The sequence below is a fragment of the Strix uralensis genome, chromosome 1 (genome assembly GCF_047716275.1).
Source record: "Strix uralensis isolate ZFMK-TIS-50842 chromosome 1, bStrUra1, whole genome shotgun sequence".
In the NCBI taxonomy this organism is placed as follows: domain Eukaryota; kingdom Metazoa; phylum Chordata; class Aves; order Strigiformes; family Strigidae; genus Strix; species Strix uralensis.
Genome location: NC_133972.1, coordinates 175,207,687 through 175,235,081, shown reverse-complemented (window position 1 = coordinate 175,235,081; position 27,395 = coordinate 175,207,687). Strand labels below are relative to the sequence as shown.

General features: G+C 50.6%; 1 protein-coding gene across 30 annotated transcripts in view; it reads right to left on the bottom strand.

The window, feature by feature from the left end:
* Positions 1-27,395, bottom strand: part of SCRIB (scribble planar cell polarity protein) — a 112,047-nt gene that overhangs the window by 9,485 nt on the left and 75,167 nt on the right. For 13 of the 30 annotated variants that reach the window (XM_074889923.1, XM_074889960.1, XM_074889999.1 and 10 more), the window contains 14 exons: positions 24,095-24,163; positions 21,019-21,069; positions 20,398-20,439; positions 19,390-19,518; positions 17,563-17,670; positions 14,270-14,317; positions 13,712-13,877; positions 10,639-10,807; positions 9,041-9,130; positions 8,555-8,743; positions 4,328-4,492; positions 3,512-3,651; positions 3,077-3,114; positions 1,226-1,300 (listed from right to left, as the gene is read on the bottom strand). In XM_074889923.1, coding sequence (XP_074746024.1) covers positions 1,226-1,300; positions 3,077-3,114; positions 3,512-3,651; positions 4,328-4,492; positions 8,555-8,743; positions 9,041-9,130; positions 10,639-10,807; positions 13,712-13,877; positions 14,270-14,317; positions 17,563-17,670; positions 19,390-19,518; positions 20,398-20,439; positions 21,019-21,069; positions 24,095-24,163 — 1,479 coding nt within the window. The other 17 variants (XM_074889932.1, XM_074890088.1, XM_074890119.1 and 14 more) reach the window with 13 other exon arrangements.

Below are 27,395 nucleotides of genomic sequence, written 5' to 3'. Positions count from 1 at the left end.
GAACCGCCTGGTGATTTGAGGTGAAGCCTCCTTTGGAGGCACCTTCTCAGCTGTACGAAGAGCCACTGCTGCACCCAGCAGAGGCTTGGGGAAACTCGGGCAGCCCGGAGCTGCCTCCGGAGCTCTGACCAGCTCTCGAACTCACCCGGCACAGAACCTGGGCAGGGGCACAGCCCAGATGGGAAGGGATTCTCTGAGGAAAAGGTCAGTGACCACCAAGGGCTGAGCAGTGCCACCAGTGAAAGGAGTCGGCCGAGAACATGCATCAGATAATGTGTAACTGCCTGAGAATCCTCAAACTCTGCTCAAGTCAGCCTGGCTTTGGGGATGACACCTTGGACCCAGGATCTTTGTGTCATGACAGGAAGTTAAAGCCCAACATGTCAGTCCTTGCCAGCTCTCCACACACAGCACAAACGTAACTGCAGGTATCTGCTTCACTGTCTTTATACAACACTAAAACCCCGTACAGACACACAGTGTCTGCTCGGATCAGCCGTCACAAACGTAACCAGTTAATGTCTAACCCAGACAGCAAGAGAAAAGCAGTTCACAGTCCTGGGCAACTGGTTCCAGCTGGCCCTGCTAGAGCAGGGGGGTCAGACGACTTCCAGAGGTCCCTTCCAACCTCAACCATAACCATCTGTGATTCTGCGACAAAGCAGCTTAAATGAAATGAGGTTCTTTTAGGAAAGAGAACCACCTTGCCATGGCGCTCACCCTTGAAACCTGGTGTTCTCTTACCACACGATTGCTTTACAGTTCATCTACAGCAGAGCTACAACATATGAGAATTGTTGCCACAGGTGCTTCTTGGGCAGGATGCTGGATATATTCCAGTTTGAAGTTAACGTTTGCTCCAATTTGCAATTTGTTGGCAATAATTTCTATAGATTCTTCTTCCCTTTTAGTTCTCATCTTTCACTTAAAAACATGTCAGGATCAATTAAGGTGAAGATGCAGCTGCTTTATATTTGCAAAGCTTTTGTCATTAATTTTAAAACCACCTGGACCAACTTTTTCACAAATCCACCTGAGTGAAGCCTCCAATAAACCCTCAGTTATACAGCACGGTGGGTTGTTGTTGCCTCCCACACAGACACGGCCTTTGAAGGGGACTTCCTCAAATCATCCAGCCTCTGCTCTGACGGTCACTTCGTGTGCAGGCACTTCCACCACACCAAGCCCTAACCGCTCTAACAGACGGCTCAGCATGCATTTATACCTGGATTTCGTAAACAGGTTTGGAGGAAGGAATAGCAGCAAATTCCCGGTAGTCAAACTTCTTTTCAGACATGGACTAGAAGGGACAGCAAAAGAGAAGAAACAGAGAAGAGAGAGTAAGGGGAGAGAAACGGATGGAAAACCAGCAGCAAGGGGAGCAATCTGTGCAGAGATAAAAGCAGAAGCAGAGCATCATTCTGTTAGTGCCAGGAGCGCCCTGATACAGCCTCTGAAAAGGAGGCACCTCCGGGACTTTGTCTTTGTAGCTGGTGTCAGGACAGGGGTTCAAGCTGCAGAGGAAACTTTATGTGCTCCAGTAAAATGCACACGCACAATGAGTTAGGCAGGAAGCCTTTTTTCATGGGAAAATTTGTGGCAAGATTCCTGATGGCAATAGCACAGTCAGGATTTCAATCCAGAGGTGGTTTTATTACAGAATCACAGAATCGTCTGGGTTGGAAAAGACCTTGAAGATCATCCAGTCCAACCATCAACCCAACATTGACAGTTCCCAACTCCACCAGATTCCTCAGCACTGGGTCAACCCGACTCTTCAACCCCTCCAGGGATGGGGACTCCCCCCCTGCCCTGGGCAGCCCATTCCAACGCCCAACAACCCCTTCTGCAAAGAAATCCTTCCTAAGAGCCAGTCTGACCCTGCCCTGGCGCAGCTTGAGGCCATTCCCTCTTGGCCTGCCGCTGGTTCCTTGGCTCAAGAGACTCATCCCCCCTCTCTGCACCCTCCTTTCAGGCAGTTGCAGAGGGCCAGGAGGTCTCCCCTCAGCCTCCTCTTCTCCACACTAAACCCCCCCAGTTCCCTCAGCCGCTCCCCATCACACCTGTGCTCCAGACCCTGCACCAGCTCCGTTGCCCTTCTCTGGACACGCTCGAGTCATTCAAGGGCCTTTTTGGAGTGAGGGGCCCAAAACTGAACCCACTCATCGAGGGGCGGCCTCACCAGTGCCGAGCACAGGGGTCAGATCCCTTCCCTGTCCCTGCTGGCCACGCTAGTGCTGATACCAGCCAGGATGCCATTGGCCTTCTTGGCCACCTGGGCACACTGCTGGCTCATTATCAATCCCCCCCAGGTCCCTCTCTGACTGGCAGCTCTCCAGCCACTCCTCCCCAAGCCTGTAGCGCTGCTGGGGGTTGTTGTGGCCCAAGGGCAGCACCCGGCATTTGGCCTTAGTGAAACTCCCCCAGTTGGCCTCAGCCCATCGCTCCAGCCTGGCCAGATCTCTCTGCAGAGCCCCCCTACCCTCGAGCAGATCAACACTCCCACCCAACTGGGTGTCATCTGCAAACTGACTGAGGGTTCACTCGATCCCCTCGTCTAGATCATCAATAAAGATGTTATTGTGGGCAAAACCAGGTCCCCTCTCTGTACAGCTGCTCCCACTCTTGTGTTTAACTGCCTCACTAATTTTGGCAGTTCTCTGCAACAACGTCCTGTTGCATTTATACAGTGTTTACAAAAAGGAGAATGCTGATTTCAGCCAAAGTTCTCAGTTTTATGCTGTTGAGGAAACAAGGGGCCAAAGTCTCTGAAGTGAATGGCTTTCTGAACACAGGGATGAAGAACCAAGAAAAGGATGAAATAATAAAACAGGGAAACAAAACCCAGATGTTACATTGTCATTGCAAAAAAGGGGGGATGCCTCTAGCAATGGGCATGGCCGAGCTCTATCCCCTGTGCCCTCTTCACAATTCTGTGTGTCATGCAGCCAGATCTGGCTTAAGTATTTAAGTAGGGATTCCACAGCCCAGATGCACAGTCGACACCCAAGCTGAGTAACCAAGAAATCCCAGGATTATAGGCGAGGTAACAGAAGCAAGAAGAAGTGTGTCATACCAGCCTTCCCGGTGAAGTGACATTTCTGGGATTGCAATCTGCAAAAGAGGACAGAAAAGCACCTTTTAGTGAATGGTTGTACTATGTGCAACACTTCCCTGAATCTGCCCCTTCTATTTTGCAGCATTTGAGTGTGATAAAAGACTCTGCTCAGGAGACACACTGCCTTCTCAGAACAAATGCCTCCTTCCTGTTTTTTTAAGAAGTCACAATGCCGGTTTTATTTCTGCTCTGGTTCCCTGGAACCATACTTCAGATGTTCTCTCACGTTTTCTATACCTCAGGCCCATCCCCTATAATGAGAGATGTCACATGCCCCAAACGACTTTCCAGCCTCGGCTGAAGGAGGAATTGCTTCCAACAGGTCTGCTTTCAAACAAGTTAGGCTAGAGAAGCATCAGCTTTTTTCCCCAGATAGAGATGGCTGTACAGTACCTTCCAGTGGTGTTGGCGATGGGGTAGGAACGGGTGAAGGTGACTCTGCCAGCTGCTCCAGTGTGCTGCGTTTTTTCCCTTCCTTGGACTTGGCAATAACCATTTGGGCTTTAAGAGCATCCTGTTCAAGCGATTTCATTCTGCCTCAGAAATGAGGGAGGGAGAAAAAGACATCAGACATTGCCTTCTCACTAAGGGATAATGCCACCTTCTGCGCCCAGCAGCCAGACCACGGCCAACAGGCTGAGTGCAGAAAGGCAAAAATGAAGCACCCGTGGTTCCCTGAGGCAGACAGACTTTCCAAGCAGGAGAGGAGAACAGCCTGGTTTGCTGTCACCCTGAGACACACCTGCCATCGTACGTGTTGAACAGACGGAGCCTGGAGCCAAGCATCAAGGCACTGAGGAGCTGCAGGCCCTTCCAGAGGTGCCATACACCATGGGAGAGCAACCCCAGCTGGGGAAGGACCTGCAGGGGCTCAGATGAGTAGGGTCAGTTCCCAGGGCTTTACTCTCCTCTGTGCTCTTTGTGTGCTGCACCTTAACCCTCTTCAGCCATCGGGAGATTGTGAAATAGCTAAGGAAAAGCGGGCTCAGCCCTCAGAAACGTCTGCTCCTTTCTCCCCGACAGACCCAGCATTCCCCCCTTTCTCACCGAGAGCACGCGGCAGTCTGTGGGACCTCGGGGAAAGGAACACCAGCAGCCACTGGAATTTGCTGCCTACCCTGGCAGGCACAGCCGGGAGCACTGCGCTGGGACGCGGGGTACAGGCAGGGCTGTGGAGCATGCAGCTGGCAGGGAAGGGGCTGTGCACACCTGGATTGGCTTCCTGACCCAGCGAGTCTTGAGGCGTGACTCTGCACTGGACTAGACATCTGAGCTGGCCTGGCCCCGGGAGCAGGTGCCCACTGTCGGGACTGGTACAGCTTCCTGGCCAGATCCTGCTCGTACTGTTTAATACTGTCTTCAAGAGCTGAGGATCTGAGGAGGAGGAGGAGGAAGAGGAGGAGGAAGAGGAGGAAGAGGAGATGATGGTGATGAACATCGCAGCGGACAAGCGCAGGGAAAGAAAGAAACAGATACAGGAACATACCCTGGCAAGGAGAAATACGGGTCTGATATAGGGGTAGCTGTGATTAAAACAGGCTCCTATATCTGATCCTGCTCAACACCAACTGCTGCAGAAGAAGCAGGAACCTCCAGAGGCCAGTCTGGGGGGACGTGCCCAGAGGCATCAGCCTGCAGAGCCTTAGCAGGTAGAGATTGTCCTCCCGCAGGCTGGGAGAGGAGCAGGAACACCCGGCAGGCCACAGGGAAAGGCCCGGGAGGTACTGACAGAGACGTGTGTGTGAGTGTGTGTCTGTGTGTGTGTGAGTGTGTGTGTGTGAAGCGGGCTGAGGGAGGACAGGGCACGGGTGAGTGTGCGTGCACACCTCTGGTAGTCCCTTCGTGTCCATTTGCATCCAGACCACCCGTTCACATGCACCTTCAACCACCAGAAAAGGGGAAGCACAATGGACAAGCACATTGTGACAGGTCTGCTGGCCATGGCCCCGGAGCACACACAGCCCAGGTGAGTGCATCCGTACAACAGCCCTCACGGGACACCTGCCCCTCGGCAGTGCCTGTGCCAGCCCCCTCTCCCCGCGGCAGCGGCTGCATGTGCCTGGGACACGGATGGGGCGATGGGTGCTGGGGTGTTTGTCCCAACAGAGCAGGGGGTGGGGGTGCTGGGGGAGGGGGCGCATCACACGTCCTGGCAGAGCACGGATGACACAGGGACAGAAAGGAAAAGCCCAAGAAGGTGCAAACTGATGGGGTCACGAGTGACAGCACACAGACCAGAGAACTGGAAAGAAGCAGAAGATAGAAGATTAGAGAGAAAGTTATAAAATCAGTGGCATGCACTTAAAGAAAACACAGGTTAGTGCAGCTGCAGCACCACGTGCAGGGCAGTACAGTCCTCCCTCCCCCACAGCACAGGCAGTGCTGCTGGGGGCCTCTGGAAACAAGACCTGAGCCCTGGCTGCCACCATGTCACTGTGCCTGCTCTAGCACCTACAGAAGAGGGACCCCAGGAAGACCAGATCATCCCGGGGGATCTGTGGTAGCAGGGAACAGACCACCCTTGTCTTAACAAAAAGGAGCATGTTATGGTGACTGACTGATTCCTGCCAATGCCAAAACAAACAAGGCCTCAACCCCACACAAGGGTTAAGTGAGGAATCAGCCAGGCACTTGTCTAAGAACTGAGTAAAAAGCTACACCGGATCTGATAACTGAAAAGCAAGACAGCTGCAAGTAGCTTCACCTCATCGTGTACTCTTACCTCAAAAGGCTCTCCCTTCAGTAGTTCATCTGCCATGAACAAAACATGCTTAGAAGAGACTGCAGGTTTGGAATGCAGGGATCTCTCTCCTGCCCACAGTGGACAAACCCACTGTACTCAACACCCACGGACCCTTCTGCAGTGTAATGTAGAACTTCTACTGTGCCCTGAGCAATTTCAACAAAATCCTAACTAACGAAAAAGCACAGTCAGGTGTACAGGAAAGTTACAGGAGCAAATCACGGAATCATGTAAAAAAGATCCTGCCCCCACTCTGTGATTTTTCAGATTTCTTTATCTGCTGGCAACAGCAACAAGTTCATGGAAGACCAGAGTCCCGAGGCGAGTGGTGCACACTGCGACATGAGCAATGTCCCCGGAATAGCTTTGCCTTCAAAGGTTTGCGCAGGCAACGTCGTGTTTCTCCTTTCTACACCCAACTTAAAGCTTTTATTACAGCATTCCTTGGATATGGTAATGCTTAGGAGGAATCAGAGCCGACATTACCTCATACAGCCTGCCCCATTGTAGGAGGAAACAGGCATGGGAGGTGGAGGCACGAGGGAGACAGTCCTGTGTATCTCACTGGGAAGGGCTGACAGAGCAGCCTCTACCGCCTCTCCGAGCATACTGATGTTGATTGTCAGGAGGAGAAGCCTGATAGACAACTTCTGTTTTGTTGGCTCAGATAGAACAGTGGAGCTTTATTTTTTTTCAGGTGCAACGACTGAGCAGCAATGCTCTGCAAGTTGTCTACTCCTGACGACACTGTGGTGCTGACACAGCATCACACTGAAAATAATTTTCAACGTATCCAACGCTCACAGCCTTCCTGCGAGACAGAGAAGTGCTACTACAATCCTCTCTCCATGCACCTGCAGCTCAGAGGGACTCGGGGATCTGTCCAATGTCATAAGGAAGAATAGGCCAGAGCAAGGATTTGGGTCTGGTCATCTCAGTCCCAGCCAGCCTCCTCTGAGCGATTCTAAGCAACATTTAGCTCCACAACACCTACGCAGCTTCCAGCCCTAAAGCACAAGGGCAACACGTCTGTTTTGGCAGGCATTGTTTAAAACTTCTGTTCCACTGGTACTTTGGTAAAAGAGTTATTCCTGTCTTAATGTGAAAATACAGAACTTCCATTTGCAAATGATGCCACCTAAAAAGTTGTGACACAGAAACCATGGGAACAGCATCACCCAGACTAGGCGTGAGATGCCAAATACAGCAGAACATTCAGTGAACCAGAGCTGCAGACAGAATCCCACAGTATTTGGAGCATGAAACAACAGCACAGGGAGGAAACAATCCCACCCGAGCGCACTGTTGACAGCCTGACTGGTCACTGGGCCGGGACAGAGGCAGCCCCGTTAGTGGGGAGCCGGGGCAGGAGAGATTACCCAGTGTGGACTCAGAGCAATTCAGGTTGGAAGGGACCTTTGGAGGGCATCTGATCCAACAGCAAAGCAGGGCCAGTTTCAAAGGTCTAACAAACGTGCTACAAGATGTCAGAAATCAATCTCTCCCAAATCAGTGTTCTGCTTCCCAGTGACCTGCTCAGCTTTCTGACATCACAGGGCAGTGCAGTGAAACTAAGGCAGTGCTTCAGAAAAAAAATTCCAGCAAAGGACTCGTCCAAGGCAAAGAGTTGGAGCATACCAAGAAAGTTTTCCCTGAAGGGCAAAAAGCCCTGGTACTAGGAACATGAGTCCAGCTCTAAATAAACCATGAGCAGATCTGTTACACTGATCAAGTAACAATGGGGGAACCTTTGTACCCTCAAAGCCCCCCTCACTGAGGACTCCACTATGTATTTCTTCATCCTCAGGGCCCCCCCAGAAGACGACAGCACCATTATCACCCACGTCTAAGCACAAGCACTGGAACTGCCAAGGGGTGTCACAACTCACGGTAATCCCTCCGGTGACTTATCTAGCAGGCTGGCAAGGATGAGTCACTAGCAGCCCTGTTCCTCTAAAAGCTCTCACTCAAACCCCAAAAGAGACTGTTTCAGATTGTCCTCTGAATGCCTCCTACAGGAACATTATGGGAAGAAAACTATAATTAGTTACAAGAGCAGCCTGACTAATTTTTGAAAGGAATTATATGACACTGTAAATGCCTGAACTAGCTTCAAGTCTTAAGTTCTGAACTAGAAGTTCTCTTCCTTCCAAAACAATCTTTAATCACTCTTTTGTAGCTGATGAAACAGCTTGTGTGGATAAGAATGCCCTCATCTTGCTAATTTCTTGGCTTCAGCAAGTTTTCCAGTCTAGCAACACTGGATATGTGAAATGCTCTTTCCATTTTTCATTTTGAGTATGTCACCTTGCAGCTTCAATAAATATCATCTTTTTCATGTGTTACAGAGAATGTGGCAAGTTGTGTGCTGAGAGGGAAGGAATAGGTTCTCCATCACATCAAGGTGTTCAAGTTATGTCTTTTATAGAACTCCCCTGACTTTGTGACTGCGCAAGGACCGTTGAAATGCAGAGACACCTCAGCCGTGCAGCTGTCGGGAGCAGATGAGCTCAGCCAAGCGGCAGATGCTTTGCACTGTTTGCACAGGCACTACATAACCTCCCCTAACATCTGACTTAGGAAGGTTACTTTATTCCCTGCTTTTGATACCATCTAATCCAAAAGACATGCAGCAGGTCCCCCTTTCCTGAACTAGCCTAGTGAAGAGAACAGCAAAGGTTCTTCTGACTCACCGGGCTGCCCTCCACATTGCTCGTTTCTCTGCCTCCAGAGCACGACGTTCTGCTGGAGAAAGCTCCTTCTCTTGACCACTCAGCAGCTCAGGACTCTGCATTCGCAATCGCTCCTGGTGCCGCCGCTCGGCTTTGGCCGTCCGCACGGGCACCACCGGATCCCCTGCTCCGAGATGTGATGGACTCAACCTGGGCACAGAAACAGGGAGAGATGGGCTGGCCTGGTCCACCACAGCTCTCACCTGCCTGCTTTCAACATAAAAGGTGATGACCGACACCCCCAGCCAACCGTTTAGTACCACATCCAGGGACATCCCCTTGGGAGTCGGAAGGACACGCAACAGAGGTGAGTTTCTCTTGGGAGGTTGGCTCTGACCACAGTTTCCCTTTCCCCACGAAATCCTTCCTTTTACACCCTACGTCTGCTAAAAAGAAGGAGCCATCTGCTCCATACCTGGCAGCAAAGGATGCTGGTGATCCACTCACCCAGACATGGAGTTGGCTCTCTGCTCAGGCTTGATGCCCTCTTCCAGTGAGTTCCTCTGAGAGCTGCTGTTCTCGCTGACCTCCGAGGGCCTGCAACAAAGCAAGCGGGTCTGCTGTCAGCACCGCAGGCCGGCACGCCCGGCAGAGGCTCACGATGGCTCTGAGCCCCAGAAAGCAACAACCAGTTCATGGTTTGAAGACACAACTCTTAAGGACTTTACTCCACAGCTGCTGCATTGCTGCAAGCACTTCCCTGTTGACTTCAGAAATGTTCACACTAACACCAGAACTCATTCCCTTCATTTGAAGGTCAGCCATCCACTCTCACACACACTCTTCAAATGTCAGGCAAGTTCTTGCACAGTTCTGGGTCTCTCCAGCTGCCGTTATGTGACGGGCAGCCTGGCTGCTTCCAGATTTTCCCTTTGCTGATGTCACATAAGCACGAACGTTAATGAAGGGCGGCCCTCCGGGGTTGTAAGTGAAGGCACACCTGGGCGAGGGATGAATCCCGAGCGACCTCAGAACAGCCACTCTCAGGGCAGCCGCTCTACGCACAACTGCCCGACACGCTCAGGCTTTGTGCTGATAAACAAATTACTGTCATCAGCCCTTGAGCTGGACGCATGCAGACACTACTCTGATCTCTAATGGAAGGAGGTCACACAAGCCTGTTTCCACAGGTTAAGGACATGCACACTGTGGCTCAGCTGGCAGTCAGAAAGTTTATCATGACTCTGAGCCCTTACTATTACTGCTCAAGTTTATTTTGATTAAATTTCAGTTTCTGTTCTAGTGTGACAAAAAAATATTTCAAGAAACACAAATTCAGTCTATTCCGCTGCCTTGCCTTTGTTCAAGCATAAATAATAAGCAAGTGAAAGTCATATGATGGATGTCTAACCTCCCACATTTCAGTATGAGAAGAGCAGGGATAAGCAGCCCTTCACATCAAACCAAGCAGCTGGTTTGCATTTGGCTGCTGTCCCTCCTCAGAGCTGCCCTGCTCGTACCGGAGGTGGAAGGTCTCAGTGCATTCACTGTGTGAGAAGTTCCTCAGCAGAGACTGGACAGAAACAATGGGGAGCAATGAGATTCAAAATGACAGGATAAGTGTTCTCAGCCACTGTAAGGCTGACAATAGAAGTGTTTGTGAAGAGAAGAACGTCTGTACCAAAGACTCAGAAGAGTCAGATAAGCACAGCTTCAGCTTTATCCTAGTGCAGCCTTATTTTTATCTGAAGTCTTATGAGAAGTCTTTTCTCATTCCCTATTTTCTATCCTCAAGAATCAGAAAAACAACATTAATGTAACCTGGAAGATAAGTCCAGGAGAACCAGGAAACAAAAGCCAAAAAACCCCAAAACCCAGGTTCAGCATCAGGGCTTATCTTGAATTAGCTACCTCTAAAAATCAACATCTCTACACACCCAAGTGCACAGCTGGAGGATCTGTTCTTCTGAAAAGGAAGAGCTGGAAAATCCTGCCCATTTCTATGCTGAAGAAGAGATACTGCCCAGCTCTCTTCCCTGAAAATTACTGATACTGGGACACCTCTGACACACGTGGGTGGTACTGAGCTACCAGTCTTGTCTTACCGAGTTGCTGGAGCCTGGATGTTCCTCCCATTCAGTCTCTCGATCTTGTACTCAACTCCTTCGATGATGACACTGGACTGCACGCTCATCTCCGGCACTTGTTTTACCATCTCATCCTCTTCTGCCTCCTCCTCCAGTAGGAGGGTACGTTTCTGCTGCAGTTTTCGAGCTGCCAAAAGAAGACAGACTCATACCACAAAGCACTTGCTAGACCCCCACAAGGATGCAGCCTCTGGGCAGGTCCTTACAGTCATCGTCCCTCCAAGCCTGTGCTGCTTTAGGTCCACGTTTCTCCTCCACTGCACTAATGCTTCAGGTGTAACAAACTCAACCCAATCCCTCCATCCCTCCTTCCTCACTCACTAAACTTCCATTCCTGGACACTTTACAGGACCGATTTCCGACCATTCATCACGCTGAGTGCACTCATCCTCAAACTGGAAGTTGTGTGCAGACTCTTCTGCCCCGCTGCCCGGAGCGCAGAGCCCCAGGAACCTGCACACGAGTGGGGTCTGATCGTCCCCTCGCCCCCGGGAGGGACCAAAGCCTGGAGTGACGGTGACAGGCCCCGCATGGGGCAGGGAACGGCCAGGCAGGCAGACACAGGGGGCACAGGAGGATCCGGGACAGAGCGGGACAGGGAGCAGCCTGCTCTACGTGGGCAACCACTCACCAGCGGCGTGCCCTGGGGCTCCATTCTAGGGCCAGTTCTGCTCAATATTTTTATCAACGATCTGGATGCGGGAGTTGAATGCACTGTTAGGAAGTTTGCTGATGATACTAAACTGGGAGGTGCTGCTGACTCTCTCGAGGGACACGAGGCCTTGCAGAGCAATCTAGACAGACTGGAGCGTTGGGCAATCGTTAATGGCATGACATTTAACAAGAGCAAGTGCCAGGTTCTCCACCTGGGAGAGAGTAACTCTGGACACGAGTATGAACTGGGAGAGGGGTGGCTGCAGAAAGGGCTCCGGGGGTGCTGGGGGGCAGCAGCTCGGCAGGAGCCAGCAGTGTGCCCTGGCACCAGGAGGGCAAACGGCATCCCGGGGGCATCAAACCCAGCACGGCCAGTGGCCAGGAGAGGAGATTGTCCCGCTGTGTCCAGCGCTGGTGCAGCCTCACCTCAAGTCCTGTCTGCAGGTCTGGGGCCCACCACTGGAGAAGGGTGGGATGGTCCCTGAATGTGTCCAGAGGACGGCAACAAAACTGGAGAAGGGCTGGGAGGCAGATCCTGCCAGGGGTGGCCGAGGGCTCTGGGTTTGTCTAGTCTGGGGACAAGGAGCCTGAGGGGTGACCTCAGGGCTCTCTGCAGCTTCCTGAGGAGGGGATGGGGAGAGGGGGGTGCTGAGCTCTGCTCCCTGGGCCCCAGGGACAGGACACGGGGAATGGCTCAGAGCTGCGCTGGGGAGGTTCAGACTGGACAGGAGGAAGCATTTCTTTACCCAGAGGGTGGTCAAACCCTGGAACAGGCTCCTGGGGAGGGGCTCGATGCCCCCGGCCTGTCAGGGTTGAAGAGGCGTTTGGACAATGCCCTTAACAACACGCTCTAACTTCTGGTCAGCCCTGGAGTGCTCAGGCAGTGGGACCAGATGGTTGTTGTAGGTCCCTTCCAGCTGAATTATTCTATTCTATTCTCACCTGTCTACCAAAACTGAAAATTAGTAACAGTCCTTGGCCTCTTTTATTAAATGTTTTTAAAATTAACAAATGCAAACAGAACACTTGTGCAAGTAGGGGTGCCTACATGCTGAAATTTCTCATGCTGCAGTCTGCTAGCAGTGGGAGCCCAAAGCAGCAGAAATCTTTGGTAAGTGATGGAATTGCAAAGATCCAGAGGATGTAACTTCTCACTTTGAGATATTTGATTGGGATGTTTCATCCTGAATAAGCTAGAGCTTAGTTTATTGTCTGGATAATCTTCACCATGGGATCCCTCTTACCCAGAGGGGATTTTATTTATTTTTTTCTTTTTTTTTTTTCCCCCTAGTACTGAGAGGTACCCTGAGTAAAGGTGATCTTTCTTCCCATCTACCCTACTTAGCAAATCTCAAAACAAGGTGAAATGCAAACCTGAAACTCGTCATTACAGTTTCTCCTTTCATACTTTATATCTTGATCTTTGCGTCTCCTACATTTCCCTTTGAGCCAACAGTAAGAGTCTGACGTACCCAGATAATTTATGTTGGATCTGTGATTCTTTTGGCCACATTGCATTGAAGAAATGCAAAATAACAAGCTGCAATTTCTTTTTCTTACCTTTCTTTCTATCTTTTATGAGCTTACTCTTGTCTTAAAATGTATTCACGTTCCTGAACTAAGTGAAAAATGAGAAGGTTTCTAATGCTCTGGACAAACAGTCTCTGAACAGGAATACAGGAGGGAAGGTGGGGAAGAGAAGACTAGCTGTTTATAAAGTGAAAAAACCCAAACCCAAACCCCAACAGTTTACAAAAGAAATTCTATGATAAACTTTTCAAGCAAGAGAGTCACAGCTCCCAAACCCAGGAGTCCAATTCCAACTGTAGTGATTCCAGATGTATTTTCTTATGGAACAGGACAGGATTTCAGTAGAAGCCCTTTTCCCCACTTAATGTCGTTCCTCATCACCTTTTAAGACAACCCTCAAGCAGGAGGAAATTATGTAAAAACTATAGCAGTAATTTTCCTTCCCGTTGCAAGCCCAGTGCAAAATCAGAGCAGCATACCGGGCAACAAAAGCTCTGCTGTCAGATCCCCTGTGAGGATGCCACGGGCAACCCCGTGTTGCTGCCTATCAAGCCTGGGCAGTTTACAAAGAAACATCATTTGTAATAGCTTTTTTAAATTTTATTGAAGTGTTTACCAACTACAGGACACCCTGGCACCACAGCACTTCCACCAGTCCACGTAGTAATGGTGGAGCATCCGCAGAACTCCTTCACATTCCCTTACTTCAAGCTGTTACCAGGCCTTAGGAACAACCACCCACGGGCTTTTGGAAGTGCTGGATTTCTGGTGTGCGCGCTCTCTCATGCCCCCACGGAGAAGAGACTCACTTAACAGGACAAATCTCCTTGCACAGATTCCAACATACCTTCCTCCTCTTTCATTTTCTTCAGGTCATCTTCTCCTACCAAGGAGACACGCTTGGGAGGCTTATCCATCTGCTGTTGCTTCACCTCGATTTCGAAGTACTTCTGCCTCTCGCGGAAGGATCTCTGCTCCGGGCTGTGCAGTCCCCCAGGGCTGAGCGTGGCCACCTGTGAGAGCGGCACCGGCACTGCTCGGCGAGCCCAGCCGTGCCCTGGTGAGCCCAGCCGTGCCCCTGCGAGCCCTGGCGAGCCCAGCCGTGCCCCTGTGAGCCCTGGTGAGCCCAGCTGTGCTCCTGCGAGCCCTGGCGAGCCCAGCCGTGCCCCTGCGAGCCCCGGCGAGCCCAGCCGTGCTCCTGCGAGCCCTGGCGAGCCCAGCCGTGCCCCTGTGAGCCCTGGTGAGCCCAGCGGTGCCCTGGCGAGCCCCGGCGAGCCCAGCTGTGCCCCGGCGAGCCCCAGTGAGCCCAGCCATGCCCTGGCAAGCCCAGCCATGCCCACCGCCCAAGACAGGGAATCCCCCACGAGGCCCCCTCCTCTGTCCAGCTCCAGCCTCCAGCACTCACCTCCGGCGCAGCTTTGGGATTCTCTGTGGTGCTCTGACCGGGCAGTTCCTAAGAATACAGAAAAACAGGTACGTTCTAAAAAGAAAGTTTTCTACCAGCACTGCTGCCGTCCAGCCAAGTGCCACCAAAGCCACAGAAACAGCGGCAGGCCCACAAAACTGCCCCAGAATGAACACAAGGCAACACGACTTCAGGCTTCGCAATTGCCAGTAATAAGCATTTACGTTAAATTGAGGGCTAAACACAAACAGACGGTGACAACTTTTAAAACAACAGAAACTGAAAAATATGGGGAAATAGGTGAAGAACAGGAGCAGAGGGCTTAGCTTAAGATGGAAGAGACTTAAGACTTTCTTTAAATCAAAAGATGCAACTATCGAAAATTTACTTCTAAGAAGTGGAAACACCATCAGGAAAGAAGGAAATCCATATTTAGCAGAATAAATAACAGAATATTGGATGATTTTAATTACAGGGGGCAGGAAAAGAAATTGATGCACAACATCTATCTGTAAACCAGAAATCAGTAAGGGTAAAGTGAGAACTGCCAAAAAGTTATTAAAAATATGAAAGTTTTTTAATTATACAGGTGAAAAGGAACCTCAAGAAGAGAGCAAGTAGACTACCTTTAACTTCAACTTTATTCAAACGCACTCCAAAAACTAACAGAAGGTTTTGATTTTGTATAAGTAAGGAGCACAATAACAGAGAAGGGAAGAAATAAAATAAAGAAAAAAGCTTCTAGCTAAGAAGCAAATGTCTGGAAATAAGAAATTATTGCTGCTAACACAGAAGAAAACCTGAGAGCTCAATACACCCACCTGCAGGGACAAGATAAGCACTGTTCAATTCTGAATGAAATGACTTGTGAACTGCAAATCTGACAAGCATCAATTTTGAACTGATTGGTTTAACTGGGTGGCAGTTCATGTCTAAAAAAAAGCTAAGATACTCTCAAGAATCAAGAAGCGGGCAAAAGTAATTTGAGCAGTGGAACTATCAGTCTGTTCAACTTCAACAGGACAACTATTCACGGTTGAATAGAATTAAAACAAAAATAAATAGAAAATATCAAAATGGAACAGGCACAATGAAGATTAATCTAATATCTTCCTTTGACAATATAAATAATTTTTTTAATGAAGGAACTGCACAGAATTGCCTGAGACTTCAAAGAAGAGTTTTGTGACCAATCTTGCTTAACATTTTCATTGCCAAATTTGACTCAGAAACCAGGAAGGTGTGAATAAAGCTTGTGAATGGCAAAGTCCAGAATACAGACTCACAGAAATGCAGAGTTGTCCGAGACCTCTGCCAATTATTTCATTCATCCCACTCCACTGGATGGGGACAAGCACTGTCAAAATTCAAAATAGTTTGGAATATCATCCTGGAACAACAGGTTGATTTGAGGAGGATGAAAATAATTTAATTTAATAGTACAAAATACAAGGTGATCTACTTCAGGATCAGTTTGTTTCTTAAACCATGATACATCAGCTAGAGATTACGAAGCTGGAGAAAACGTCTGTGTGCCAGATACAATCTGACTCGGGAGCTCAGGTCACCTGGTGGGTCGCAGATGCCAACGGAGACAAGTTCCACTTCCTTTTCACCCTGGACTTCGCTAACAACTTCCTCAGCTTCTACTGACCGTCATCTAACTCTGAGTAAATCAGTCTATAAAGCCAAAATGGCCCAATATCAACCCTACAAACAGTAAAGACAGACTTGTGACCCACATTAATTTACCAAACCAGATCAGTACGAGGCCAGGTGAGCAGCAGCGCAGGCCAGGGCAGCAGCAGGAGGGGAGGACTAGCTCAGATGTAACACAGAGCTGCTGTCACAAGTCACTGCAGAACACCCTAACTCCAGTAGAGCACGACTACGGAAAAGGCGAGGGGATCTATTGACGTGTAAGGAAGGGTACTGCCAGGTAAGATTCAGAAAGAAAGAAAGAAAAAATAAAGACAGAAACAAGCAAACAAACAATACAACAGTAGAAGACAATCTGTGAAACAGGAGAACTCATTTCAATTAAAGGTGTGGCAGCAAGAATTCAGGTCGAACAGGTGAAAAGGAAAGCAGTAAGGAGATGACGAGAACGGAGGCTCTTTCCAAACATGAGGTGTCGAAGCGGACAGTTGTTGCTTCTTTAGTTTAGTAAATGAAGTGGTGGTATGACTGCCTATAAGGAGACAGCTCCGGAGATCCCGCGTAGCCGGGGTGCTGCCACGCGTGGGTACAAGCTCCAAGCTGCTGGGGCCGAGAGGCGGGAGGGCAGCAGGGGCCATGCCGAGCACCGCTCCGGACGCCTTCGCAGAGCAAGGGCTGGCCCCGGGAACAGACCCCTCCTCTCTCTTCAGCACTCACAAGAGCAGTGTGCCTGGTGTGGGGCTCCCCAGTCCAGGAATGCCACTAGAACTGCAGCGTGACAAGTGAAAGACCATCAAAATGATTTAGGAGGCTGCAGGGCACGACATCTGCCAACAGGCTCAGGAACCTGTGCTTGTTCAGCCTGGAAAAGAGGAGGCTGAGGAGAGGGGGATCTCATTCCTGCATTCAGCTTCCCAGAGGGGGGTTAGAGCACAAGGTCAGACTTCTCAAGAGGTGCACAGCAAGAGGATGAGATGCAACAGACACAAGTTGCAGTAAAAGAAATTCTGATAAAACATATAGAAAAAAACCTCTTCACCGCAGAGACGGTCATACAGTGGAAGAGACTGCCCACAGCGACCTCAGAATCTCCATTTCTGGAAATTCAGAACTCAAGCAGACTGGGCCTGAGCACCCTCACACAACCTCAGAGGTTGCCCTGTTTCACACGGAGGACCGGGGCAGATAACCTCCAGAGGCCTCATGCAGCCCGAATGGTTCCATGATTCACACACACGGAGGGGAGAAAGAATAGTTTCAATTAAGTTAAAGATCAAAATCTAATAAAAAATTCCTTAGAGCAGGTTTAGCCTGGTCCTGGACTCTGGAAGTTCAGAGAGTTTCTCTATATCAGAACAGCACGGTTATACAACAGCATCCCAATGTCCAGGGAGAACAAATTCAGGGAGCTTCCAGGACGTGGTGTGTTTATGGACAGGCCTCTGCAGGGTGACCACAGCAACATGAACAGACTCCGACTTCCACGGGGACCTCGACATCTCCCTCCTTCACGACAGCTTCCTTTGGAGGAAACAAATCACTCCCTATTCTCCGAGCTCCCTCGCCCACCCACAATGCCCAACCTTCTGCTGGCACCAGTGTTTGTGTAACGCCCCCCAGCCAGCACCAGTTACCTGTGCCTCGAGCAGAGGGTGTGACAAGGGCACTGCTGCAAAGGTCTTGTAGGCTTGCTTGACATTGATGGGGATCTCGTCAGGAGAGGGCGGTGAAGGCGGCTTTTGCTACAGGGACAAAGACAGAAGGTGAAGATAAGCACAGATGTTATAAAAAAACGAAAATGGGGAAACAGCACAAGTCAGCCCGCAAAGCCTGAGGAGTGAAACACGCCAGGACAGCTCCTTCAGCCTTGGGCAGAGATGAGCGGTGTATTGTACACGTGCTACACACAGCAGCACACCTACCACAGCCCTGGTTTACTTCTTGGGTGGTGGCAGGAACGACACTTCTGGTTGTACAGATCCTCAGTGACTTGACCAGACTTTTGTGATGGATCTCTTGGCCAAGGGGCCACAGTGCTGTCACAGTCCTTAAGGATTTCCACCCAATTCAACTAGCACGTGCCTGCTTGAATCAGTGGGCTTCTGGGGCTGGGAGAAGACAGCTGACAGCTGACTCTGACCCCTGCTCAGGGCTGACCAAGCCACATTTAGTTTATTAGAAAATTAAAGGTAAGCCCTGGCCTTATCTGGCATTTCTGACTAAAGAAGCCTTTTTCATGGGAAGGGATCTACTAGTCTGATTTGTTTTTTGCAGTGGCTGTGACACTTCTGTTTATAAAACGACTAACGTGCACTTCAATGTACTTCAAGACTAATGGTCACATTCTCCTAAACCAAAGTGGAAACCCATTCAGGGATCTGGAACCTGGAGACCTGCCTTTGATCTCAGATTTTCCCTTCACAGACCTCCACTTACTCAGAAACATCTAAGGTCCAAGAAGACCCTCCTACTGCTTGTCACTTGTCTTTGCTGGTCTTTTGCTCACTTATCTTCCCTGTGGCCCCTCCTATCACATGAAGGAGGGAAGGAAGAGCTGGGATGACCTGCTCAAAGCATCACAGAAATGAATGGGGGTAGGGGGGGAATGAGACCACCACCACCTTCTCTGCTAGAAGCAAATCCCTTTGGTTGCGTCCTTCCTTCAATCCCTCTAGCTGCAATGACTCAGTTTCAGGTGTCTGGGGTTCTTTGTCCTGGACTGAGGCTAAATTATGTTGTTTGATGATGTTCCCTTCTGCATAGGCTAAAGAACAGCACATCAACGTCAGAAGAGATTGTAAAATATGTGAATCTTGGCCAATTACATGGATTATATATAGGTGTTTGTCTGCAAATCAGGTCTCTAACTTGGTATCATGTCACACAAGCTTCAATAAACAAAGAAGGGCTATACTGTAGGTATACTGTCATGACAAAGACCAAAATACCTGAATCTTTCTCTCCCATCAACATACAGCCCAGGGAATATGACTCTTCCAAAAATAATTGTTTTGCAAATCATAAAAATTATCATCAGCAAGATGGTATTGACTCTTGCTCCAGGATGCAAGACACTGACAGACAAAGGTTCTGAAAGATTTATGCCTCAGCAGAACGCAACAGCTCATCAATAAGGATCTGAAGCTGTAACTGCTCTGGGGATTCCAGCCACAATACAGTTTCAACAATGCTCATTTTCTGAAGGGGTAAGTGAAGACACTCATCTACGTTAGAAAAACGAAGGGAGCACTGACCGTGACTCTTTGGGAAGTGTATGTGTTCTCACCCAGGGCATCCAGACCGGTGCAAAACAAGACCAGCTTTGGCTAAGGCGTGTGACCTTCACGCTACAGAGTCACCAGTGGGAGGGTGCGCTCGGCCCACCCACCAGAAAAAGTGGCATTATAGCGACCTAGGGCAGATAGACATGGCTTAGCAAGAAGGAACTGCAGGCCACTTACAGAGTTCTGGGTATTGAAGCGCTGCTCAGGCTGCTGGAAGGGATTGGGGCTGTCCCCGTCTTCCGCACTATGTGAGGCAGCGTTCTGTCGCACTCGGGAAAGAGGCTGGATGACGCCTGGCTTGGTCTGCTTGTGTCAGTACCACGCAGCAGGGGAAAGGCAGAGGAAGGGGAGGGGGGAGAGAGAGGGAGAAAAGAATAAGCAGTTAGGGCAGCAAAATGTCTCTGCCGTGCAAGTGAGTCAGACAAATCCATGCACCTGCGCTCAACTCCTCAGCAGTGCTGCCTCCCAGCCACCAGACTGGGAGGGAGAGCTGCTGAAACAGACACCAAACAATGCCTCTGGTGCAAGTATCCTGGACAGCCAAAGAGATTCAGACAAGCCGGGTCACAGCAGGACCGACGGGTTACAGAGAAGGCCAGGACACGAGGAAGAATCTGCCATGCAAGCAGCAGCTGCAAGGGTCAGAGGGGTACGGCATGAGCGTGTCAGAGCTTGGAGGATGAAAGCATCACGAGTGGGAGATGCAGTAGGGAAACATCGGCCAGGAACGAGCACTGGAAAAAGCTGGGACTGAAAATGAACTGAGACCCAGGTAGGGCTCCAATGAGAAATGCAGACATAAGAGCAGAGACAGGAGTCTGAGATTTGACCTGGATGCCGTCGTTGTTGGATGCTGTGTGGAAGTGAACAAAACATCTAATACTAAAGAGAGCAAAAGCAGGAAAGGAGTGACCCAGCAAAAACTACATGAGTGAAAGCTGCAAGGATAAACAGGAATAAAAGCTGCAAAAACACTGGCAGAAAGTTTTCAAATTGACAATATTTGAGACTTAGTGCATCTGTACAAACTTGAGGTATAGTGGAGGACCGAAGGAGACAGAATAAAGACCCAACAGTGAGACGTGCAGGGCTGGACGTGAGCACACGCAGAAGGAAGAGGCAAGCTCTAGGTGCTGGAGAATGCACAGGGACACTGCAATAAGGTCTCATGGTGGATGTACTTACTGATTTACTGTCATCCTGCGATGTAATGAAGTTAATGGAAGCCTGAAAACAGAAATACAGGTGTAAATTTGGAGTCCCTACAGGAAGCCTTTAGTTTTCCCTGCTCCACACAGAAAGAAATAGAGAACTCCCAAGACCTCCCCTGCCCTGCCGCCTGCCCTGTACAGGGAAAAGCCCCCAAGTCCCATGCTAACCCCCGCCATACCTTCTTCTTCACGTGGGGAGCCGTCCAGAGCCCACCCGCAAGAGAGTCCCAGTTCCTCCGCTATGTGAGAAGGCACTCGCACCTCTCTCCACACACCTCTGGGCACTGGCCCCTGCCCTCCCCGTCTCTGCTCCAGCTCAGCGGGTCCTGGTCCTTGCTCACACCCCCTGCCCTCGGCGCTTGCTACTGAGCCTGAGCAAAGCCATCAGCGCCACGGCTTCTCTGCCAGGAAGCGTTCGCAGGTGCCACTCGCAGTGGCCAGCGGGGAGCAGCCCCCCGTGCCGCGGCCTGCCGCCCTGGCGCGCAGCGAGCACAGGGGCCAGGAAGGCGAAGCCGGAGGAAAGGGCGAGGAGCAGCGGCACCGGGCGAGAGCAGCACGGAGCAGCAGCGCACACTGCACACCAACAGGCACTTACAAAGCGGGTCTCCCTGCCTGAGAGGTGAGCAGGCCGAGGGGCTGCAGGCGTCTGGAGAGGGGCAATGCCAGGGAGGATCGTCAGGGGAGAGAAGGGGAGAAAAAACGAAGAGACTGGGTTTTCCGCGAGAGAGGCTGAGACAAGCACCTTTCCCAGCACAGAGACTGCAGCTCCCCAGAGCTGTTGGTGTCCCCGCGCAGCTCCCGCTGCCTGCCACAGAGAAAGACCCTCTGCCCTCCCTGGCACGCACACACAGACCCACCACAAACACCTCCTTCCTCCCCCCCCCCCCCACCAGAAGCTTGCAGGACTCAAGGCCAGGCAAAACCACCGTGACACCAGCCTTGGGACAAGGGATTCAACTTCCCTCAGTAATTCTCCGAGAGCTCTGAAATAAGCCTATAAATTCTGGCTGGACTACAAGATGTCAGACCCAAAGACTTTCCATTAAAAATAGATGATGGCAGAGAATTAGAGATGCAGTTCCTTGGAACGTCTGCTCTGGAGCAACAACCTGAAGGTCAGGTCTCCCAAGTCCCCAGAAAATGTGCAAGCCACAAGGCTAGTGATTGCCCTGTGCCCTTCAGTATTACCTGTTGGACCTGTTCCATTTTGTGTAACATTCATTGCCCAGAGAGAGCTAAAAGTACCAGACACAGCCTTACCTGCCATGCAGGAGACTGACGCGGAAGGCTCTGATCCAGAAAGTATCAAGTCATGCCAATGTGACAGAAAGCTCCCATACAGAATGCAGGGTTGAGAGTGCCACGAGCAAGACTAATGGCTCGGCACTGCGACACCAAGGCACCCTCAAGAACAACTGCCAGAGTCTCTAATTCATAACAGCCATAGACCAAGGAAGGGGAAAAAAGCTGTCAAAATGACACATAGGCTAGATCTCAGAAATTAAAGCAGTGAGCAAGCCTGCTGAAGACCTTAAAAGGCTAAAATAAAGGACAAAGTAATGAAATTGGCTATAAATGCTGTAAGAAATTAACAGAATCTCTCTTGGCATATACACCTCTGAACAGAGAGATAAAAGAGAAAACCAAGAAAAAAGCCGTATAGATTATTCAGTATCTTGCCCAAGCTACAGAGAATTCATGATACCAAAAACCTGAAGTGATAGACCACAAATTGCAGCAAGTGCTACATAACAGGGAGTTTGAGATGCCCAACTTAAAACTGTTAAGACAAACGCCTGCGTCTGCAGGAGTGCTCCTGGGCTGCTCCTAACTCCGCAGAATCCATTAGTGAGACCGTGTTTGCTCTTCTCTGAGCCCACGGAGGAGAGAGTGAACAGTTTCACCTGGAAAGTTTCCACTGTCAGAGCAGTGACTGCTATGAGAAGACAAAGTGGTCGCTGTTGCCACAGGAACTGGATAATGACAAACTATTAGACTCTGAGGACAAACAATTTCTTCCTGAGCAAGCCCATCATCCCGAGTCAGAAGAGCAGGCAGCAGCACAGCCAGAGGGTTGTTTGTGGCAAGGACACTGGCACTGAGCCTCCAGGGCCAGAACAGTGACAAACAAAAACATCAGGGGTACTACGAAAGCTGCCTATGACAAGCTGGGACAAGGGATGTTCCATCCAAATACTAGTTTAAAAAAAAAATTAAAATGAGTGTAGTCAAATACTGGATCTGGCACCTAGAGAGATGCAGACCTTCCATCTGTAGAGGCGTTCAGACTTTAACTGGACATGGCCTTGAGTAACCTGATCTGATTGGACCTACTCCGAGTGTGGTCTCTGACCAGACCTTCCACCCTAAATCATTCTACGAGCAGCTCCACGGCCACCCTTGGGGATCTGGGCTGCTTTTTCAACTGAGCTGAGGATCTTTAAAGACAGAGCAAACGAATATCTAGATCTCTTTCTATCGTAGAATGAGGAGCATCATCCCCACCCCATTCCTTCTAGATAAATAACTCAATCTCAATGAAAATTTGCTCTTGTGGTAAGAGGAAGACTTACAAACAGCCCAAAACAAACCTCTGATCAGTACGCAACTGCTGTCAGAAAAGCAAATAAGTAAACATATGCAGCTGGAACAGAAAGCACTGAAGTGGTATTACTATAATGAAAAGGATCTTCATCTAATCTTATTGTGTCTCTGGCGGTCACTCAGTTTCAAAGGATCTAAGAATTGAGGGAGATGCAAGAGAGGCCAAGGAAGCAGCAGAAGATGGACTGAACTGTTGCTCACGACAGCTCCACTGCCCTGTGCGCTGCTCCCAGCCACAGGGTCCTGACCCTTCCCCGGGGTCGGTGTTAACTGCCACCTCACCCCAAGATGATGCAATTCATCTCATGAAGCTGAACTGACTTCGTAGGAAAGCAGAGAGCTTTTGTCCATCTTAGAGAACTGAAATGACTCAGATAAAGATCAGGTCAGTGCCAGAGCTACCTTGCACTCCAAAACGAATCAACAGACACAAAATGACTAAGTGTAGAGTACAATTTTCAGTTCACTTCAGCCCCCTAATATAAAAACCAGAAACAAGTAATGACTGTGAAGGGAAAATTTTTAAAATCCATTTAAGCGTATTTAACTTCAAAAGGCTCAACTAACTTGTGAAACTTATTGCCACAGGATGAAAGTGAAGTCAATGACTTACCAAGATTTGAAAGAAAAGAGAGTTCATATGAGAAATAAGGACGGCTAGTGGGAATAGGTAATGGCTCCCCCCCAAAAAAAATCAAAAGTTACAAGAAATAAAGAAACTTCTCCTTTCAGAGTGGAAGCTGGCCTCTAACCAAAGAGTTTTAGAAAACCATTCCCTGGAGCAGGCTGACCTATAACTGTCTGCTGCAGGATCCTTCAGAAGGGACGTGTGCTGCTGGCAGTGCCACAAACAGAACAAGGGATCTCTCTGGAGACTGAGGAGCAATGGTTCACAGACCTGAGATGGGTCTCCAAATCCTGACTTCTCTGTTTCTTCTGACGTACCAATTGCCAGAATTAAAGAGTCTCTTCATTCCTGGATACTCTCAAGGATGGAAATCAGACTCGGCTTCCCCTGGCCCTGGCAGTAGCCTCTGCCCTGCCCCACACCTGTCCTGCAGTCTCACCTGCTGATTTCCAGGAGAATAGGGGCTTTCACGCCTGGCATTTCCTGTTCCAGACTCGCCTGCAGGAGCCTGAAAGAGAGAAGACAAAGGTAGTTACTGTAGAGCAGCATCTTCCATGCCTCTCCCTCCACAGTGAGACCAGGAGGCAGGGGAGACCAGTGACATCCAGCCTGCAGTCAACCGTGGGCCACCTCACCACACACAAGCAGAGTTAGCACTGGGCCCAACCGCAGCTGTCAGGTGGCAGAAACTTGCAAAAAGCAACAGAAACAGCAAGGAAATGACATTAAACACTGGAACTGAGATCATATCCAAACGCCCCACAAGGCTGACGGAATCAGGTTAAAGCCTCTGCCTTGCAACACGTCCCTGGGAATCCTCTCCCCCTCACTTCTCTTTGGCCCTCAACAGACTGAGCCAGGGTCTAGGGAAACCTCCCGTTGTACAGACACTGAGCAAAAAAAGCCACTCCCAACCCAAAGGGGAGCAGGTTCAGACCCCTGCGCAGTCCAGAGCACAGGAAAGAGAGAGTCTGACCCCCTCCATGGGAACCCGGGGTCACTGGCACTCAGGCCGAGCCAGCCTACAGCCAGCCCCAACAGCTACAGCGTCCCAGTAATCACCTCAGCCTGTCCACAGGATTAAGGAGCACAATTTAGAAAGTATTTTAGATGCATACAGATGGGAACAGGTCTTTGGGGTTCAGAAAACTGTTTAAGCAAATCTAGGGTTCCGCGTTCATTCATACCATACCCATGCACTAGTGAATTGTTAATTTGACTCATGTCAGCCTCAGGCTATCGCAGTTCTACTGAGCAAGCCAGGAGATGTGATCTGAAGTTTATCCTGGAGCACAGAAAACCTCTGATTCCTCTCAGCACTGTAATGACAGAGGACGTGGCAGTATCGGCTGACCCGCTCCCACGCCTCTTGCTCACTCTGCTCCTGGCTGCGGCCGCCCAGGCCTTCCCCGGAGCCACACGCAACTGCCCATCCCACCAAGGCAGGAGCTGTTCTAGGATGCTGTTTTCAGGGACCTCAGCTCCCCAGCTGACACACGACCGTTCGTTCTGGTGTCAGCACAGGGGAGGAGAACACGTGGACGGGGGGAACCGATCCCTTTTCACAGCAACGTGGCATTAGATAAGCTCCAGCTAACCGTGACACCCCTCCAGACTGATAGCTGATCTGGCATAAAGTCTACCTTCAGAAAGGGTCCGTGCTCTGTGACCACTGCTTTTTGATCTCTTGAACGCCAAAGCTGGATGTCTGTAATGCCCAAACCCCAGCCTTTGACTTAAGATACTGAGAGGTTACAGAGATTCAACTACACGGCCTTGCTCCATGCTCATCAGCCTATACACCTCTGAAAAACAAATTCTCACCAAGCAACTGGGCTACAAATGTCTAAGAGAACTACAGCTGGGTGGTGTTCTGTTTGTTTGTTTTTTCTTCTGAGTGCGAGGGCTGTTTGTTTGCAGTTGTTTTGCTTCTCTTGCTTTTCAGACCTCCTGAAAGGCTGAGGAAGGAAGAAGGGGAGAGTGCTGCGGTGCTAATCTGGGACAGTGTCTTTGGGTCTAGTTCTTGCTCTGCCACAGGTTTCCTGTGCAACAGTGAGAATGTTAAATACAGACAGACTTCCCAGAGCAAAAAGCAAAGTTTCCCTTGAAATCTGAAAGTCTAGATATACTGAGATGTGTCACTTCAGGGAACACCGTGCCCCTGGGCTGTCAATTAACTATGTGGGCTGCACTGCCCCTTAGTTTTCAGAAGTACAAAACGGGCTGTTTGTTCAGGCCCAGGTACAGGAGTGTGACACCACCACCCCCGCTCCCACAAGCCCTGCCAACTCCCCCTCTCACAGTCGGAGCAGACGGGGAGCACCCGCTCCCAGCCCGATGCTCGCCCACCGCAGAGACACCGGGGAAGCCACCTACGCTCCAGGAGGGGCTGAGCAGTGCCCACGCCTGGCGATAACGGAGGCGGGGGCATTAGCGGCCGGGAGGGAACTCGCTGCCCGCCAGCCGCTGCGCCGGAGGCGGGGGAAGCGCTGGTGTTAGGGCCTCGTGCTGCCCGGCCTCGCCGTCCCGAGCATGCGCAGGGGTTTAGTAGAACGCGGGTGGCCGTGGCGGGGCGATCGCATGCCACACGCAGCGTGCCACCGGACTGCTTGCCTTGGAGTAAAGGTTGGTCTTCAGCACTCCCCCCCTGCCATAGCCAAGGGGCGGCCCCCCCAGGCAAGCCTGGCCTGCCGCCTTCCCCCTGCGGTTGGCCACCACAAAGGGGTTCTCACTGAAGAGGATCGGCTGAGAGTCGACCATGCACTCTTGCTCTGGCGTCTCTGGCATCTGCTCCGGGGACAAGGGGCAACCTGTGGGATCCCGCTTGTCTAGCTGGGGCTGTTTTTCCGCCCTGCTCGTGCAGGTGTCGGGTGATGCGGGGTCCTGAGGAAGGGCAGCCACGCCTCCGACGATCGGGCCTGCAGCTGGGTCTGGGTACGAATCCCGGCTGTCCTGTGCCACTGGCAGGGACAGCAGAGCGCAGTCACCCTCCATTCCGGAGCTGGCCTTATTATACTGAACAAGCTGAGAGGAAAACAAAAGGATCAGAAAGAAATAAGGAGAACAGAGTAAAAGAGAGGAGGGAGAAAATACACAGCAGCTGCTGATGCTGAAGGACAGGGGAGAGAGGAATTCCAGTACTAGCACTTACACCACCACCCCTTCTCTCTCCTCTCCTCCACCACCAACCCCACGATCCCAAATGCTACTTCCAGAAGACGACCTCGCTGCCAGCACGCAGCGCCAAGGAGCTGGCGGGCCCGACACGCCCTGCACCTCCCCAGCCCTCACACACATTCCAGCCTGCGCTTCAGCAGCTCGCCAGTAACGCTGCTGCTCTCCAGCAAAACTGACTGCCCAAACCTGCACAAGCACACACCCTCTCCCCTCTCACTGCAGCACATCCTCAGCCCAGCTCCATCACACGGCCAGACACCAAGGGCCTCGCTCGTCCCAGCACCGTCACACCTCTCACCTCACTCCAGTGCGTTTCCATCTACCACACACATTTCCACCCCACCTGCAGGAGCAAACGTGCTTTTATGGCCCCACTTCACCAAAATAAGACACCAGCAAGTAACAGAGAGCAAAACAGACACCAACAAGTAACAGAGAGCTAACTAACAGCTAACAGAGCACAGATGCCTTTGAAGGCTCTTACTGAAGGCAGGACCGAAACAGAGCTCCAGTTCTGCCCATGCTCAACTGTACTCATCCACAATGAAGCACTGACCCTTCCT